Below are 19,726 nucleotides of genomic sequence, written 5' to 3'. Positions count from 1 at the left end.
GTGAAGGAGTCTGTATTATGCTTCATCTTTTCCTTCTTCCGTAAAGCCACTAACTCCTTACAATCCTTGCGCAAATGTTCCTTGTTTCCACAGTAATAGCACCGGGCCTTCAACTGCATCTTCCTACCATCCCTCTCTAAAGTTGCAAAGGTCTCACTAGAGCCACCATACTAAGAAGGAAGCCTTCCCTATGACGACAAAGATGCCTCATGCTCAAGGAGAATCGAGGATATATGTATCAAAGTCACGTGTGTAAATGACATCTAGATCCACAAAGCATTGGTAACTCCATCGAATTCCAGAGGGAGCTTGTAGAGCACAATCCCCACAAAATAAGCCTCTGGAAGAGCACAAAGCTGATGTCGTACCTATGTAACACGAAGCAAGAATGACCAGTAGTATCCATTGGCTCAAACTTCATCTACTGGAGCTAGCCAAAAAGGATAATTGTACGCATGGACAAGCGAGCCTCGTACAACATCTAAAGCTTCACCAATATCGCTGAAGTTGTCCTACAAGAAGTGACTGCCGGAAGAATCTCTTTAGAGATATAGCAAAGAAGAGCAGAATATGTACGGCATCATGGGAATCCCATGTGAGCACGACTTCTTCATGGTTGTCCTCATCAAAATCAGCGGGAAGAGGAGTGGGATGCTAAGGATGCTCAATAGCTCCAGAAACAGCATACCATAACTGCTTCTACACAAACCATGCTTTCATAATAGCAGTCCATGTTAGGTAGTCAAAATCATGAAGTTTGTCATTGGTAGAACATCAGGGAGGAGCCATCTAGAGAGGATAGGAAGAGAAGATGAGAGAGAGAGAGAAACAGTACAGCCAAACACAACACAGACTGCACAATCAAGAGTTTACACATAGTGTTGAGACTAACTGATCACGAAATCTGCAGAAATCGGGAAGAATCAGCCAATCAAAGACGAACAGAGGCTGAAAACCCTGTTGCCCAGCATTTGGCAGCCCAAAAGGCTGCAAATGCAAATGATGTAGCGCCCAGACAAACAAGCATTAAATGCTGTTGCCAGCATTAAAATAATGCAGAAAATCGGTAAATGCAAGTAACAATAGTATTAGATGCAGTCAATCAGCCTGTTGCAGCAGCAAAATGCAGAAATTTGAAGGCTGAAAAGTCCCAAAAGCTGGTCTCCCAGCTGCAGCAGACACAGATGATCAATAATCAACTGTAGACAGCAACACAAATGTAGTTTGTGAAATCCGATACCATGTCAGAAGTGGATGCAACAAAGGAAGCATGGAGGGATATTGAAATAAATTGCTAAAAACAAGACAAAAGAGAGAGAGAGAAAAGAGAAAACACAAGAACACTGTGAAGGAGAACTGAGACATATGCTTAAGAAATGGAATTCATATACCAACCACAAGACAGTCATGTACAACAGTGAATCACTAGCTGCGTGGGCACTAGCACCAGCTTCCTCTCTCCAACAAGGCCTGCATTGGAATCTGCAAGTGATGAATGAATGAACTATGGAGGAGCCCAAATATATAGTACAAAATAATGTCATAAATGTGACCAGGTTGGCCAGCATTTAATACTGGTCCACTAGCAATAAATGCCCAAATCACCATCAGAATGACAAATAAAAAATGCCTAAATAACACTAAAATGCTGGGCCCACTACTACACATGCCCAAACTCACTCATGAGCTAACTAGACTACTAACATATTGACCCTTACAATTATCCCTCTTTTGCCCAAGGATACATGAGGAGCGTCACTCCACTAGTATAGGACAAGAATATCCTCGGCCATGCAAAGTCATGCATTGAAGGAGAATAGAGACGATCAAGGAATGCCAAAAGCCAAATAGGCATACCCGCCAAGAGCCTAGCCATACCATGGGAGAGTTCAATTTCTCCCCCTAACACGGAACCACCATCAAAGTCAGTACGAGGGATCAAGAGTTGATTAGACCAACCATCCATCCAATAGTTGAACCAAACTGCCCAAGCCACTAAAGTACATGGCGACCCCCTTTGCATCTACCACCATCATTAATCAGGCAACAAGATCACCATGGAAGAAGCATGATACAATCTCATTTAGATAGCATAGAAAAGGGACCACCAAAGCCACTAGCAAGTGACCACCAAGAGAGCTCAATGAAGCATAGTGAAAACCATCATCCTCCAAAGACAAACCTAGGAGCACAAAAGATGCAAAGTGAATCCATGAGGCTCAAAACATAATCGAAGCAAAGGGTGAAGAACCTGCAGCAGCATAAAAAAAACCAAGAATCCTCCAAGCTCATAGAAAAAGCCTCAGAACATCAATGTCAAGTCATGGTAAATAGATCTTACACCATTTAGACCAAAAAGTCATTGAAAAATTCAGTGATATGCAAAATGATGAGGGAGAATAGAGAAAGTAAGAGACACTTGTGTACTCGTGGTCAACCAATCTAACAATTAGGAGCTCCACAATTCACCACACACACACACACACAAGCAGTATTTAAAAAATAGAGATGGGAGTAGAAGTGAAGTGAGGGTATTGAGTAATCACACCACCAACACTCCTCTCTAAAATTGAAAATACGAAACACAAATGCAAAATGCATAAGTGTGCATATAATCATATCAGCAAATACGCAAAGTTTACCACAATCTATACAATGAGCCAACAAAAGCAAGATCGTCGAGAGATGCAGCAGCATGGTAACAGGTGTAGCAGCCCAACTAAAGCAGTTTCAGTCCTCAATGAGCGTAACACCAAAAAATGCAAGGTATAAGCTTCATTCTAGTAGGAAAATAAGGTCAGCAGCAACAAGAAGGATGTCGCATAGAAGCAAATTGTCTGTAGTAGATGAAGGGTTAAAGATGAACAATGCAAAATGCAAGAAGCTCCAACGGCATAAACACAATATTCAATAGCTCAGACTAACAGCAAAACACGTCCAACAGGTCCAGGAGCAACAGAATGCAGAAATTCAAGACCTAAAACAGTCAATAACAACAACACAAAGCACCAAAGCCAACAATATTGATCATTTGTTACCATGTGAGAATGAGCAATGGAGGCGAAAGAATCAAGATGCTAAACATTGAGAAGAATAAACAATGAAAGAGAGAGCGCAAAAACTTTGAATGAATGAACGAACAATGGAATCCATAACACAATACAAGGGGTGTACTGTACAAACCACATAGGTGAATGGCAAGTCTGGTGACAACCAGTACCTCTACACTTCCTCTCTCCAAGTAGATGTGATCCGATGTAACAAGAATGGAGGAGTGGAGTATATATAGACACTAGGGCAAGACCCAAGACAAATGAGCTAGCCCAAAATAGGCTACCCAACTATCCATAAAGGCGTCCAATACAAAGACGATTTAGGATATTGGGTTTAGCACTTGGGGTTTACGGTTTAGGGTTTAGGGCTTCTAGCAGTAAAAGGCAGTAATATGCAGCTCCAACAATGAAAAACACAAAGTTCAGTGGCTCAAGGAGCAGCAAATCAAGTCACCCAGCTAAGGAACATGTCACCCCATATGTAGCAAGCTTAAGTAATAAATTACAACACTTTGAGACCTCAAAATAGCGAGTAACAATAACACAAGGCACCAAAACCAACACCATGGGTGGTTTAATACCATGTCAAAATGAGCAAAGAAAGCTGAAGAATCACAACTATTGAACACTAAGAAAAATGAACAGCAATAGAGAGAACATATGAAATCAAACAATGTGTGAACAGGCAATGGAGTCCATAACACTATACCCACATAGGTGAATGGCACATTTGGTGACCAGTAGTACCTCCACTCTCCTCCTCTCCGAGTGGACATGATCCAATACAACAAGACTAGAGGAGGAGTGGAGTATATATGGGCTCTAAGATGAGAGCCGAGATAAATGAGCTAGCCCTAAATGGTGTTGGGTATTTCACTCACGCCTCACTTACGCCTATGCTCACATAGGAGTGTCGGTGATCAGTAGGACACTAGGGCACTTTTTACTCTCGATAGGAAAGGTTTTTTCCCCCAGACTTATGGTTTTATTTCGTATGTGCTTATGATACACATTTACGGACACTTATCGTGTTCGAGTGTGAACGCCCCCTACAACCCTAAGGTTTAGGGGTTGTACCTTGTACTTTTAGTTTACACTCTTTCAGTCTATTGCATTGGGTATCGTGCTTCACTCTCATACTGTCTACTGTTTTCTGTGCTGAGCTTCGATCTTGCCTTCTTCGCACATTTGGTATCGAAGCAACATTGGCTCTGTTCAGCTGAAGCTCAGGTTCTCCTCAACTCCACTAAGCCTTTGGGAGCTTCTGGCTCTGTACAACTTTGCCCCGTCACATTCACCACGACCTGTAGCAGCTCGACTTGCTTCTTGCGCCACACGCCAAACTGCCTCCTGTCCGCCCCTATGTTGCACACCACTCCTCCTCCAGGCGGACGGGCACAACGGGAACCTCAGCCTGCTCAACTTCAGCCACTTCCACAAAGAACAGCAGCTCAAAAAGCATGGGACACACGGGATGCACACGCTTTGTCGTTGATTGCATTGGCAGTTCAGTGGTCAATAATCCCCCATATTCGTTCAGCAGCTTGTTCACGAGAAGCTTGGCTAACTTTGGAGCAAATGTTTGTAGGCAAGAATGAAACTCGCATCTCTTTCTTAAAGAAAGAGCTAGAGACATTTAAAATGGATAAGGGTGATTCGATTCAGGATCACTTGAACAAAATTCAAGACTTGCGTGAGCAACTCATGAATGTTGATGAGTACTATTTGAATGCACAGATGATATCTACCACTTTAAACTCATTACCTCCTTCGTACTTGGCTTTTCATATGGCTTTAAATCTCACCGTGAGGATTGCTGCACAGCCAATCACTCTTCTTCAGTTAGTCAGTTTGCTTCTAGAGAAGGAGCAAACAAGAAGAAATAGTGGTGTGGATGCTATAGCCTCTAAGCACGCTTTTATGGCTAGACAAAAAGGCAAAGGCAGCCAAGTAAAGAATGCTCCGCAGAGTTCTGGGACTTTTGGCACATCACAGGTAAGTAAAAAACAAGGGGTACACAAGCCAAAAAGGGTAAATGCCATTATTGCAAGAAGCCAAGCCACTACATCACTAAGCACAGAAAGCGCATTGCCAAGGAGGAGTTAGAAATGTCTATTCCTGATGCTCCTTCCACTCCTACTGAGTCCGCATCCTTTGTTGCAGACACGGACTATTGCTTTTACACATGCAGTAATGACACTTCTTGGGCTGATCGAGCACTTGGTTTTTTGACAGTGGTGCTTCTAGACATATTACATCTCGCAGAGATTTATTTGCTTCTGTTGGTGCAACTCTAGTTGGCAAGTTTGTGCAGTGTGCCAATAATGCATCATATCCTGTTAGAGGTATTGGGGAGATTGTGTTCACAGCCATTGATGGCTCTATTCTCCACCTACAGGATGCTTTATTCGTGCCAGGCATAAAGAAGAATCTGCTCTCTATTTCTTCTTTGGCATGTTGTGGATTGTAGGTCACATTTAATGATGATAGATGCATGGTGAGAGACAAAGAACACATGATTTGTTAGCAGAGTATTTGTCAGCTCATGTGTGAGTCTGAGCTTGATCTAGGCTGAGCATTTTTATTAGGTATTTTAGGTATTTTTCTGGTGTGGCATTTTATGCTAGTGGAGCATTTTATGCATCAATCGGCCAGCATTAATGCTGTCCGACCAACATTATTGCTCCCCACTTTTTCAGCCTCTTTATACTCAGTGGCTCCTCCTCAGTCAATCATCATCTTCACCATCTGCGCACTCTGTGGAGAGAGGAGCCAGAGCCAGAGCCAGTGCCAGTGCCCACGCAGCCAGTGACTCACTGTTGTATGCGACTGTCTCGTGTTCAGATATTTGGATTCCATTTCCCATGCATACATCTGAGTTCTCATCTGTATCGTGTTCTTTTCTTTTCTCTTTTTGTCTTGTGTTTCAGCAGTTTATTTCAGCACATGTTTATGCTTCCACCGCTGCTCCACTTCTGACATGGTATCAGTTTTCAGGATTTGTGTTTCTGCTGTGTTTTCTTGCTGATTTCAGGACTGTTTTGTACCCCTGCTGATCAGGCGACTACTGTCGCAGCCAGGCGACCTGTTTTGGGGCTGTTTTCAGCCTGCGCTTTTTGCAGTTTTGCCATCGCCTGCTGCCTACGCACCCTCTACTGCCTGTGTTTTTCATCTGCAGCTGCTGGCGACAGTTTTCTACCTGTTTTTCTCCAGTTTACAGTCTGCGTTTTACTGATTCAGCATCTCTCGTGGCTGGGTGACTGTTAATTCAGGCCGTTTTTGCTGTTTTTGGCAGTTTTTGACTTTCTGCAGCAGATTTTGTCTTCTATTGATCAGATTTTGGGTTCTATTGCATGTGAACTCTCATTTTCTGCAGTCTGTGCTTGTGTTTTGGCTGTGTTTCCTCTCTAAATTCCATCTCTTCTCTACTTCTCTTCTTATCCTCTCCATATGGCTCCTCTGTGCACTTCCACTGATGATAAGTTACATGGCCCTGATTATCTCACATGGAGTGCTGTCATGAAAGCTTGGTTTGTGCAGAAGCGGTTATGGTACATCGTCTGTGGAGCTATTGCTCCACCTCTCCGTCCTTCTTCTCTTCCTGAAGATTTTGATGAGGACAACCATGAGGAAGCGGTGCTCACATGGGACTCGGACGATGCCCGTGCTTACTCGGCGTTGCTTCGGTGTATTTCTAAAGCGGTCTTACCGGCGGTTACCTCCTGTAGGACATCTCCTGAAGTATGGCAGAAGTTGCAGCAGATGTACAAGGCACCTTCCACCATGCGGGCAGTCACACTTTATGGTCAGCTCCAGCAGATGAAGTTTGAGCTGAAAGATACTATTCAGTCTTTTCTTCTTCGTGTTACGCAGGTACAGGACCAGCTTCGGCACATGCAATCTGCTCTTCCCGAGTCGCATCTCGTCGGGACGGTCCTCTACAAGCTCCCCCTGGAGTTTGATGGAGTGGCCAATGCTTTGCGGGCACAAACATCATCGACTCCTGTCAGTTTTACACATATGACCTCGATGCTTCTTGAGCATGAGACATCCTTGAGATTACAGGGGCGGCTTCCGGCACATTACCAATGCTTCCTTCATCAGACTCCGACTCCGATCCTCTGACCAAGGTGAAGTCCAAGGCGCGGAAGGGATCCTCTTCTTCGGATCGCGGGAAGGGCTTGGTGGCCCCTTCCTCGGCTGCTTTCTAGTGGTGGTGATGAGGTCATCCCTCACGACTCTCTTGTGCCAGAGAGGGAGTGTGAGCGGGTGTTCAGATGGGGCAGCCGCGCCTCATCTATACTTTTATACAGGTGCGCAGGTTCCAGAGAGGGACGTCCTTGACGCATCGACTTCAATCTGGCGAAATCAAATCCTGGAGCTGGGATTGATATCCAGATTCATGCTGAGCTGGTTATCTGACAGAGAGCGATAGGCTTTCGTCTGGCGTTCACATCAGGGGACACTTTGGCAGTCTGGCCAAAGGCGGGGAATCCATGGTCACATATGTTCAGTGGCATTTTTAACAGGATGGTCTTGTATGCTACTGCGAGACATTGGTCATGGACACAGAGGCATGCTATGATCTCTATTTTCAGGTGTTTGGTACGATCGACATCGACATCACGTTCTCTCCGAGGCACCTTGGTGGTGGCTTGATCACCCACTGCTTGGGTATCCATGGTTCTACTTGGTGGTTCTATGTTGTATAGTTTCTGATCCCTTTTCATTGGACTATTGTATTGTATCAGATCACCCATGATCTGAGAGAGGATGTTAGCAAAGTATTTGTCAGCAAAAGAGAAGTAGAGAAGAGATAGAATGTAGAGAGGAAACACAGCCAAAACACAAGCACAGACGGCAGCCAGTCAAAAACTGCCATAAACAGCAAAAATGGCCTGAATTAACAGTCAGTGTCTTTGCCATTTGGGAAGAAAACCATTGGAACAAAATGGGTCTACAAGCTGAAACGGAATGCAGATAGATCCATTGACAAATACAAGGCAAGGCTTGTAGCTAAAGGCTATGCACAGAAGAAAGGCATTGACTATGAGAAGACATTTGCTCCTACTTCCCAGATGACGACCATTAAGTCTATGGTTGCTTTGGCTACTCATTATGGATGGACTGTGCATCAATTGGATATTAAAACTGCATTTTTACATGGGGAACTTCATGAGGAAGTATATGTACAGCAGCCCATTTGTTTTGCAATTGAGGGATCAGAACACTTGGTTTGCAAGCTTAAACAAGCTTTATATGGTTTGAAACAAGCTCCTAGAGCTTGGTATGCAAAGATAGATGCTTTCTTGCTTAGCCAAGGATTCATAAACAGCTCATTCGAGTCTACTCTTGATGCCAGGAGGCATATTCCACGGTGGATTCCGTGAGGTTTTACGGTGGATTCCGTAAACTTAGATGACCGAGGCTCATACACAAAGAAGATTCTTTGTGCGAGAAGTTGATGGGGACGCCTGTCCTTTTCGGGCGTTTCATTAATTTAGTGTGTACATGGGTGATTCCATAGCGGGTGATTCCGCAAAATGCATCTTAAATTAATAAACGTTTATGAGTTTAGAGTGCGCACTCGTAATAAATTAAGGTTAGGATTTATTTCTAACCAGTTGATTTATTTATGTAGCTGAAGACTGCTAGGTATTCACTTTTGTCGGTTTAATTGTATTATTTTACTAACGATTGTGAATGCTTCAGTTGATGTGTAGAGATAGCAACAGTGGCGGAGGAAAGCATTGGAGTCTAGCGAGTATTCGACCTTTGGATTATATTTTGATAGGCGCCACGCCTATATTTTGTTATGTCTATTAAGACATCGATTATTGATTATTATTTTGTATGCGCCTATGCGCACGGATATGTTATTTCTATTTTGGACATTGAGATTGGGCGTGCCAGATTCCATGGGCACCGTCCATTAGCTTTATTTCCTATTTTTGTAGAAAGCAAACTCAAAAGCTAAAAGCTTGTCATATTTTTGTAAATTGGGCTATTATTGAGCATGAAGATGGAAATATACATAAAATACATGCTTTGTGAAGCGCTCACACAAGGCATGGGGGAGATTGAACCCAATTGGTCTCTTGCTTCTTGTCGTTCATGCTTTTACATTGTTTTTTGTGCAAAAAGGTAGAGTTCATTGTTCTTGGGGACCTTCCGGGATTCACTACGTGAGCATACTGCGACCGATCTGCGCACCAGTATGATGCCAAGAGGCATATTCCACGGTGGATTCCGTGAGGTTTTACGGTGGATTCCGTAAACTTAGATGACCGGGGCTCATACACAAAGAAGATTCTTTGTGCGAGAAGTTGATGGAGACGCCTGTCATTTTCGGGCGTTTCATTAATTTAGTGTGTACATGGGTGATTCCATAGCGGGTGATTCCACAAAATGCATATTAAATTAATAAACGTTTATGAGTTTAGAGTGCGTACTCGTAATAAATTAAGGTTAGGATTTATTTCTAACCAGTTGATTTATTTATGTAGCTGAAGACTGCTAGGTATTCACTTTTGTCGGTTTAATTGTATTATTTTACTAACGATTGTGAATGCTTCAGTTGATGTGTAGAGATAGCAGCAGTGGCGGAGGAAAGCATTGGAGTCTAGCGAGTATTCGACCTTTGGATTATATTTTGATAGGCGCCACGCCTATATTTTGTTATGTCTATTGAGACATCGATTATTGATTATTATTTTGTATGCGCCTATGCGCACGGATATATTATTTCTATTTTGGACATTGAGATTGAGCGTGCCAAATTCCATGGGCACCGTCCATTAGCTTTATTTCCTATTTTTGTAGAAAGCAAACTCAAAAGCTAAAAGCTTGTCATATTTTTGTAAATTGGGCTATTATTAAGCATGAAGATGGAAATATACATAAAATACATGCTTTGTGAAGCGCTCACACAAGGCATGGGGGAGATTGAACCCAATTGGTCTCTTGCTTCTTGTCGTTCATGCTTTTACATAGTTTTTTGTGCAAAAATGTAGAGTTCATTGTTCTTGGGGACCTTCCGGGATTCACTACGTGAGCATACTGCGACCGATCTGTGCACCAGTGGTATCAGAGCGGAACTGAGATCAAGAGCTTCCAATCGCTACCCATCTCGAGCGAAGGCGGAGCTCCAGGAACGATCGGGCTCTACAGTCAATCTCATCGCGAACCGTCGATACAGGCAGACTTCTGGCGATCAAGAACCCCTGTTTCTACTCTCAGATCGCGAAGGACCAGGCTATGCAGGCGGAGGACCACGCATCCATCTCCTTCATTAAGTCGTGGAAAAACCAGAGATAAGCTTTCTTCATGTCATAATTAATTACTACAACAAGGCTTAAGATTAAGCTTAGAAGCTTTATAAAGCTTCAAGCTTCACAATTTTTCGACGTGGTATCTGAGGAGGTTCCGCGAAAAACGCGTCGTACTGAAAAACGCCCCCCCCCATGAAATCTGACGACTCAGTCATTAAGCTTTTTAAGCTTAATCTCTTAAGTCAAAGCAAGGTTTCTGCAAGTCACACAGGGCAAGAAAGTCACCAAACTCCGGGTCCTGCGCATCAAAAGTCAAGTTCTGCAAGTCAACTGGAATCAAGTCCTGCAAGTTTATCAAGTCGGCCTAAGTTTTGCAAGTCTGCAACTCTGCAAGTCGGCCAAGTCTGCAACTCTGCAAGTCAGACTAGTCAACTGGAGTCAGAACTGACTAGTGCTCAAAACTCCTAGAAGGCTTGTTCCTGCGCAAAAATTCTAAACTGGAAAGTTGTTCGTGGCAAAGTATTCTACCTATCTACAGGTCCGCTGAAGTATTTTCAGCAAACGAAGACGGAAATATTGCATATTTTCTGAAAATTGAGAAAGAAATACCCAAAAATACATAGCCTTGTAACCCCGAATTTGAGCTACGCTCATCCGGCTAACTTGATTTTGAGTAAGAAAGGTCTTTTGAGTTTTACAGGATGACGACCCCACATATGGATGATCCTATGGCTGAAGACGACCTACCTGAGCCTACCATGGAACAAAAGCTGGATCTAATCATGCTGCAATTGAAAGAAGAACGAAGGGCTAGGCAAGCATTGCAAGCGCAATTGACAAAATTACAAAGAGCGTCTACCGACAAAGAAGAATCTCAAGCTGAAGATTTGATTCAACGTACCATCGACGCCACTCTTGAAGCTCAAACCATTCGCAAGGAATCAAAGATAAGTAAACGAAGTTTCAAATTTCGCACTTTCGATGGCATACGAGAAGGAAAGACTGTTTTATCATTCATTAGCCAGTTTGATGACTATTTCCATGAGGAAACTTATCCAGAAAAAGATAAAATCAAGTGTGTTACTAATCATTTGGTAGACAGAGCATCACTTTGGTGGACTGTAGTACGCAAGAGCATAGAATGTCCTGCTACTTGGGAAGATTTCAAGAAGAAGTTCATGCAGAATTTCCTTTCACCGCAATTTCATGAGAAGGCTATCAAGCAATGGGATTTACTTCAACAACAGGAACGTGAGCCTATACCACAGTTTTATAGCGTTTTTGGAATGCACTCCTACAGCTACGCATGCTTGAAGACGTACCAGAGGCGACACATAAGCGGAAGTATATGTCTGGACTTCTTGGACATTACTACGCTGAAGTGAACATGTTCAAGCCTGCTACCCTTGAAGACGCCATCTCACTAGCTCACGACACTGAAGATAAGTTACGCGGAAGAGACAGACGACCACAGCAATTCCAAGCCAATGGTAATTATGGATCTAAACAATTCAATTCCAATTTTAGAAGGTTTAATCCAGGTCGTTTCTCATCACCATCTTTCCACAAGAATTTGGCTAAACCACCTGCATTACCTCCCAATGTTAATCCAAATCCTAAGCCTATTCCACAAGCAAATCCAAATGTACCCAGACTTCCAGCCATTGCAAATAATGTAACCAAAGCCAAACCAATAGTATGCTATAAGTGTCACCAACCTGGGCATCTCACAGCAAATTGTCATTCAAAGAAGCCACCAGCACATATCAACTATCTTGGAGCCATGGACGAAGACGAGCATGAGGATATGCCTGATTTCACTGAAGATGAGGATGATACTACTACTACTTCCGACACTTTACCAGGTATGCCTACTCCACATTCATTATTGACTATGAAATGTTTGGTGCATGGAAAGAAAAGAACTATCTTGCATGATGACGGTAGTACTCATGACTTTATTTCAGCAAAATTGGTAAAGGAATTGAAATTACAGACTGTACCTACGCATTATCGCATAAAAGCTGCATTTTTAGGCACTAGGTACAATGGCACACAAGAAGTACAAGATTTAGAGATTCAAATTGGTTCATATATTGAAAGAAGAAATTTCTTAGTTGTCCCATTGCAGTCAAGAGACATTATTTTAGGAATGCCTTGGAGACACCAGCATAATCCAAATATAGATTATTCCACGCACACAATGAATATTAATTTTCAAGGAAAATCTATTACATTATATGGTATGCATGCATCTAATATTTTTCCACTGCTTTCGCATACTCAAGCAAAACGTACATTACGCAAGAGTAGTAAATCATATCTCATTTGGGTGAATGAATTGCACGCAAAGGAAAATCATATGCACCCTAGGCATAAGAAATTTCTTGCATATTTTAAGGACTGTTTTGCAGAAGACCTACCACCAGGTTTACCACATTCACGTCCAGAAGACCATAAGATTGATTTAATCCCTGGCACACAACCATCTTGCAAAGCACCATATAGGCACAATCAAATAGAGCAAAACGAAATCCAGAGTCAAGTTGAAGAATTACTAAATAAAGGTTTAATTCGACCTAGCAGTTCTCCATTCGGTGCACCTGTACTCTTAGTCAAGAAAAATAATAATACCTATCGTATGTGTATTGACTACCGAGCTTTAAATAAGATCACTGTAGAGAATAGGTATCCTATACCTAGAGTTGATGACCTTATGGACAAACTGCAAGGATCTTCTATATTTAGTAAAATTGACCTTAAGTCTGGATATCATCAGGTGAGGCTAGATAAATCTGACATATTTAAGACTGCATTCAGAACACAGTTTGGCCATTACGAATTCTTAGTCATGCCATTCGGATTGACTAATGCACCTGCCACTTTCAGTAGAATGATGAACCGTATCTTTCTGAAATATCAGTACTGTGTGATTGTTTTCTTTGATGATATTTTGGTGTTTAGCCAAAGTGAGAAAGAGCATTATGAGCATTTATCATTAGTTTTTCAATTACTGAAAGAAAATCAATTGTTTGCAAATCCTGAAAAGAGTGAATTCTTTAAGACAGAAATTGAGTATTTAGGTCATATTGTATCAAAAGAAGGAATTAAAGTTGATCCTAAGAAAATTGATGCAATATTGCATTGGCCTGTTCCTAAAAACGTGCATGAGTTACGCTCATTCCTTGGTCTTGCTAGTTTCTATAGGAAGTTTGTACGTAATTTTTCATTACTTGCTTTACCATTAACCAAACTTCTCAAGAAAGGAATTGTTTATCAATGGACTGAAACTCAGCAGAAATCCTTTGACTTACTGAAACGTGCATTAACCAATGCCCCTGTTCTACAGTTGCCTGACTTTAATAGACCATTCTTTCTAGTTGTGACCGATGCTAGCGGATCAGGAATAGGAGCCGTACTAATGCAAGACAATCATGCAATAGCATATTCTAGTTCTAAGCTGAAACCTTCTGAGCTGAAATATTCCACTTATGACAAAGAACTATTAGCAGTTGTACAAGCATTAAGACATTGGAAACACTATTTAATGGGTTCAGAATTCATGATAAAGACTGACCAGCAAAGCATTAGACATTTACTTAGCCAACCCCAAATTTCTGACCGTCATATCAAATGGGCTTCCTTCATTCAAAGTTTTCATCCTATCATTCAATACCAACCTGAAAAAGAAAATGTAGTTGCTGATGCATTGAGTAGAAGACCTGCCATTCATAATATTTCTATCATATCTTTTGATTCTTTGATTGCTATGAAAGATACATATCACCAGGATATTACTTTTCATTCTGATTGGCAAAAATTAGTTCAAAATAATTTCATTCCTGTTGATTCATTGTCATAGAATGATGGATTTATGTTTTTTGAAAAGAGACTGTGTGTTACTATTCCATTCCGATCTTTTGTTTTGAATGAAATTCATTGTCCCCCATATCAAGGTCATAGAGGTATCATATCTACATTACGCATGTTAACTGAAGATTTTTATTGGCCGCATATGGATGCAGATGTATCTAATTTCGTTTCTGAATGTTTGATTTGTCAAAGAATAAAGAGACATCATGGTAAACAATATGGATTACTAATGCCTTTGTCTATTCCATCTAAACCTTGGGAACATATTTCTATGGATTTCATTACTGGTTTACCAAATACTAAATCTAACCATGACATGATTTAGACAGTTGTAGATAGATTTAGTAAGCAAGCATATTTTATTCCATGTAAGAAAACTTTAACAGCATCACAAGCAGCACAGTTATTTTTTAAAACTGTTTTTACTAACCATGGATTGCCAAAAGTGATTATTTCAAATCGTGATTCTAGATTTTGTAACAATTTTTGGATTACACTGTTTGCAAATCTAGGCACAAAGATTGATTTCTCATCTGCATTTCATCCAGAAACAAATGGACAAACAGAAGCCACAAATAGCACCATTCTAGATCTTTTACGTACATATACTATCTCTAAACCTCAGACATGGGACACTCATCTGCATTTATTACAGTTTGCATATAACAATACACCGCACACATCTACAAAAAAAGCACCTTTTGAAGTCATTTATGGATATAGATTATCTACACCTGTTGCATCTTTGTCTAATAAAATTCAAAGTGCTGATGATATTGCTACTATGCATAATAGTATTTTTGATGAAGTTAAGGATATGATTGCTAAAGCCCAGCAATCCTATACCAAACAAGCCAACAAGAAAAGACAAGCCATGAATTTCAAAGTTGATGATTATGTTTGGCTTAGAATAGAAAAACGTAGACTGCAAAGTGTAGATAGACATCCAGTTGTCAAATTAGCTCCTAGATTCTATGGACTATTTAGAATCATTCATAAGATTAATGATAATGCATTCAAGTTAGAATTACCATCTCATTGGAAAATTCACAATACATTTCACATTAGTTTATTGAGACCATTTAGAGGCCAATTACCTATCCACCCTGTTTATGAAAACCCACCTTTATTAGAGGAAGAGACTAAAATACTTGAACCAAAAGCCATCATAGACACTGACTACATGACCACTAGAACTGGCCGAATGTATTCTGGATATCTAGTAAAATTTAACAACCATCCTGTAGAGGAAGCACAATGGATACACGCTAGAGACTTAAATGTTTTCCCCACTCTGCTAGCTCCACATTGAGCTAATAGCAATTGAGGTCAATTGCTATCCCACCCCGGGGGTATGATGCCAGGAGACATATTCCACGGTGGATTCCGTGAGGTTTTACGGTGGATTCCGTAAACTTAGATGACCGGGGCTCATACACAAAGAAGATTCTTTATGCGAGAAGTTGATGGGGACGCCTATCCTTTTCGGGCGTTTCATTAATTTAGTGTGTACATGGGTGATTCCATAGTGGGTGATTCCGCAAAATGCATATTAAATTAATAAACGTTTATGAGTTTAGAGTGCGCACTCGTAATAAATTAAGGTTAGGATTTATTTCTAACCAGTTGATTTATTTATGTAGCTGAAGACTGCTAGGTATTCACTTTTGTCGGTTTAATTGTATTATTTTGCTAACGATTGTGAATGCTTCAGTTGATGTGTAGAGATAGCAGCAGTGGCGGAGGAAAGCATTGGAGTCTAGCGAGTATTCGACCTTTGGATTATATTTTGATAGGCGCCACGTCTATATTTTGTTATGTCTATTGAGACATCGATTATTGATTATTATTTTGTATGCGCCTATGCGCACGGATATGTTATTTCTATTTTGGACATTGAGATTGGGCGTGCCAGATTCCATGGGCACCGTCCATTAGCTTTATTTCCTATTTTTGTAGAAAGCAAACTCAAAAGCTAAAAGCTTGTCATATTTTTGTAAATTGGGCTATTATTGAGCATGAAGATGGAAATATACATAAAATACATGCTTTGTGAAGCGCTCACACAAGGCATGGGGGAGATTGAACCCAATTGGTCTCTTGCTTCTTGTCGTTCATGCTTTTACATTGTTTTTTGTGCAAAAAGGTAGAGTTCATTGTTCTTGGGGACCTTCCGAGATTCACTACGTGAGCATACTGCGACCGATCTGCGCACCAGTGGTATCAGAGCGGAGCTGAGATCAAGAGCTTCCAATCGCTACCCATCTCGAACGAAGGCGGAGCTCCAGGAACGATCGAGCTCTACAGTCAATCTCGTCGCGAACCGTCGATACAGGCAGACTTCTGGCGATCAAGAACCCCTGTTTCTACTCTCAGATCGCGAAGGACCAGGCTGTGCAGGCGGAGGACCACGCATCCATCTCCTTCATCAAGTCGTGGAAAAATCAGAGATAAGCTTTCTTCATGTCATAATTAATTACTACAACAAGGCTTAAGATTAAGCTTAGAAGCTTTATAAAGCTTCAAGCTTCACAATTTTTCGACGTGATATCTGAGGAGGTTCCGCGAAAAACGCGCCGTGCTGAAAAACGCCCCCCCCCACGAAATCTGACGACTCAGTCATTAAGCTTTTTAACCTTAATCTCTATAGAGCTTGTTAAGCTTAATCTCTCTAAATCACTCTTCACTCCAAGGGAGTTTGTTGGGTATTTTACTCACGGCTCACTTACGCCTACACTCACATAGGAGTATCGGTGATTAGTAGGACACTAGGACACTTTTTACTCTCGGTAGGAGAGGTTTTTTCCCCCAGACTTACGGTATTATTTCATATGTGCTTATGACACACATTCACGTGAACTTATCATGTTTAGGTGTGAACACTCCCTACAACCCTAGGGTTTAAGGGTTGTACCTTGTACTTTTAGTTTACACTCTTTCAGTCTATTGTATCGGGTGTCGTGCTTCACTCTCATACTGTCTACTATTTTTTGTGCTGAGTTTCGATCCTGTCTTCTTCGCACAAATGGCCCATCCACCTGCCCATAAATGTACCCAATGACAAGCCTAATAAATAGCCTAACACCCAAGAAATGTACACAACTAACAAATACAATTGTAGAATCCACAAGGGGGACTAAAAAAGCTTATAGTTTTTGCCATTGCTTTTCTATATATCATCTTTTATTTTCCCCACATTCAACGTCTCCAAATTAGATTCATTGTTGCCAACATACACTTGTTGGCAGCTTATATTATCGTACCAATACATACCCAATGAAAAAATCAGCATCGTTTTAATGTAATATTGATCGAATACGAGAAAAGGGGGGAGAGAGAAACAAAGAGAACATGACCCGGTGTCCCAATAATTCACATGTTCCCCAAACCTGTGAAGAACTGCGTGCTGTCTACAGGCTTGAAAAAGTTTAACTCTATTATTAAGGAGAATGCCTCAACAAAGAATCCAAACACGCTCTAATAACCACAATCAAGCATGCACAATCGCATATTGCTGGATGATTGTAAGAATACTGGAGCCACACAGTAAAAAAACTACTGCGACGTTGCCAAATGCATGTGCAACATTGCAAACAGAAGGATGCTAACCAATGTCAGATCAAAAATAAGAAATGAGTTGACAAAGACAAGAGCGCAAATATTGAAGGCCTGTGAAGCGGGGATTCGTCCAACACAATGGGTGGAAAGTAACTATGATCATCGAGCTTCTGAATTTACGTCATACTTGATAGCCAGCTCGAGCTCATCAACCATGGCTCTTCCTCCGAAGATGCAGAGAGAAAACACACATACCTGCTGAGCAGGAGGTCGGTCGGGGTCCACAAAACCCTGTACGTACAGAATCCAGTTCGAAGCGGGGGACGCCATGGCTCGTCTTGAGTGAGAGCGGGACGAGCCTCCGAAGTGTAAATTTTGTTCCAAGTCCTCTCCAACCGAGGTGTGATTAGAGCTAAAACAAGATAGCTACTCAATTGATATTGCTAATTCGCTCCAATCGATATGTTGTCATGTGCCAACAAATGTTTGTATTAATTGAATATAAATTGAATGTCATGGCTTACTAGTAACTACTAACTACCCACCCAACACGAGTTCCCACTATAACGTTCCATCTTGACTAACCACCCTACACTATCTCCCCGGAGGTTCTAAAGACCTCATAGAGTTAGGATCTATGATCCAAATCACACCTAAAAAAAGTAAGAGATCGTGATTGCTACTTTTTTTAAATGTAAATCCAACCCAAGTAAACTGAACCAACAAAATCTATACCCAACCCACCAAAAAGTAATTAGTGGGAAAATTGTTGCCAAAAAATAGCCCATCAAAAAGTACTTGTTACAAAATACCTTAAAACGACCTTATATGTGCTGTTTGCAAGGATCTCTTTTTTAAATATCTATATGAAAAAGTGTTATGCATTGGGAACATTTAAAATGTTGTATGTTCCTTAGAAGCCCACAAAAGGTATAACTACTATCAATATTTCCCATAGTGGTTGTTCACACTCAACCAACCTCGGACCGGTTCTGCAACTCCAACAAGCCCTTGTTCATACCTACACTCTGACAGAGACAATTTTCAGCAAGCAGATTGTCATACGTAGACTATACGAAATACGTATACGCTTGGAAGAGGACCGTCATCAATTCTCGTACTTGCGAAAAAAAAGCCAGAACAAAAAACAAAGCAAGTTCCTGGTGGTCTTATTCACACGTGACTAGAGGACAAGCGACAAATCCTCAATCAAATCTGGGTTACACTTTTCAATTGTATGCAACTTTTGTCTAGTATTCTATACTAGCATGTCATTATTTACATTGAGATATTAGTTAACAAATTAAATGAAATTTTATTTATGACAATATATTCACCTTATGCCTACTTGTTACTAAGCCCTAATATTATATTAAGTTTGAGAATTTATATTTTATTTTTAAAAAAAAATTATCTAAAAGTTACTAGTTTTTGCTAAATCTTTCATAGAATAATAGAGTTATATATTTATATTAAAGTCCTATTATTCTTGACATGTAATTAGATTTTGTTTTAGCACCACAATTAGTAATCAAATATATTTTAAAAAATATACTCATAAATTACCATTAGATAAATTAGTTAGATTAAATGTCACAATTGATATTTTAAATATTCTACCTAAATTGGTAGAGAAAATGATTTAGATATATATTTTTAAAGATATTTTATGCCTACGTAATTGCATGGTAAACCCTTACCTAAGTATTCTTACATTTTATTTTGGAATTATTTCCACTTTAAGAACATTGGTTGAAGATTTTTACTGGCCATAAATGAAATTTAATATTTCTAACTTTGTTTCTGAGTGTTTAATTTGTCAACGAGTCAAGCGACACCATGGTAAGCAATATGGTTTATTAATGCCTTTACTACTTCGTGAATGTCCATGGGAACATATTTCAACGGATTTTATAACTCGTTTGCCTAACACCCAAGCTAATCATGATATGATTTGGACTATTGTAGATT

At 40.6% G+C, this 19,726-nt stretch overlaps 1 protein-coding gene across 6 annotated transcripts in view; it reads right to left on the bottom strand.

Annotated features, from left to right (window-relative positions):
* The window catches only part of MET18 (ARM repeat superfamily protein), a 172,247-nt gene extending 154,047 nt beyond the window's left edge, over window positions 1-18,200 (bottom strand). For 4 of the 6 annotated variants that reach the window (XM_087688778.1, XM_087688781.1, XM_087688780.1 and 1 more), the window contains exon 1: window positions 18,011-18,197. In XM_087688778.1, the coding sequence (XP_087544904.1) occupies window positions 18,011-18,085 (75 nt within the window). In that variant the 5' untranslated portion in view covers window positions 18,086-18,197. Of the gene's footprint in view, window positions 1-18,010 lie in introns of all 6 variants that reach the window. The other 2 variants (XM_087688782.1, XM_087688777.1) reach the window with 2 other exon arrangements.
* Window positions 18,201-19,726: the final 1,526 nt, after the last annotated feature.

The sequence above is a fragment of the Lygodium microphyllum genome, chromosome 11 (assembly GCF_053477565.2).
Source record: "Lygodium microphyllum isolate KBCC chromosome 11, Lygodium_microphyllum_v1.1.10, whole genome shotgun sequence".
Classification (NCBI taxonomy): domain Eukaryota; kingdom Viridiplantae; phylum Streptophyta; class Polypodiopsida; order Schizaeales; family Lygodiaceae; genus Lygodium; species Lygodium microphyllum.
The sequence above is the reverse complement of the archived record's forward strand: the minus strand, read 5'-3'. Positions and strand labels throughout refer to the sequence as shown.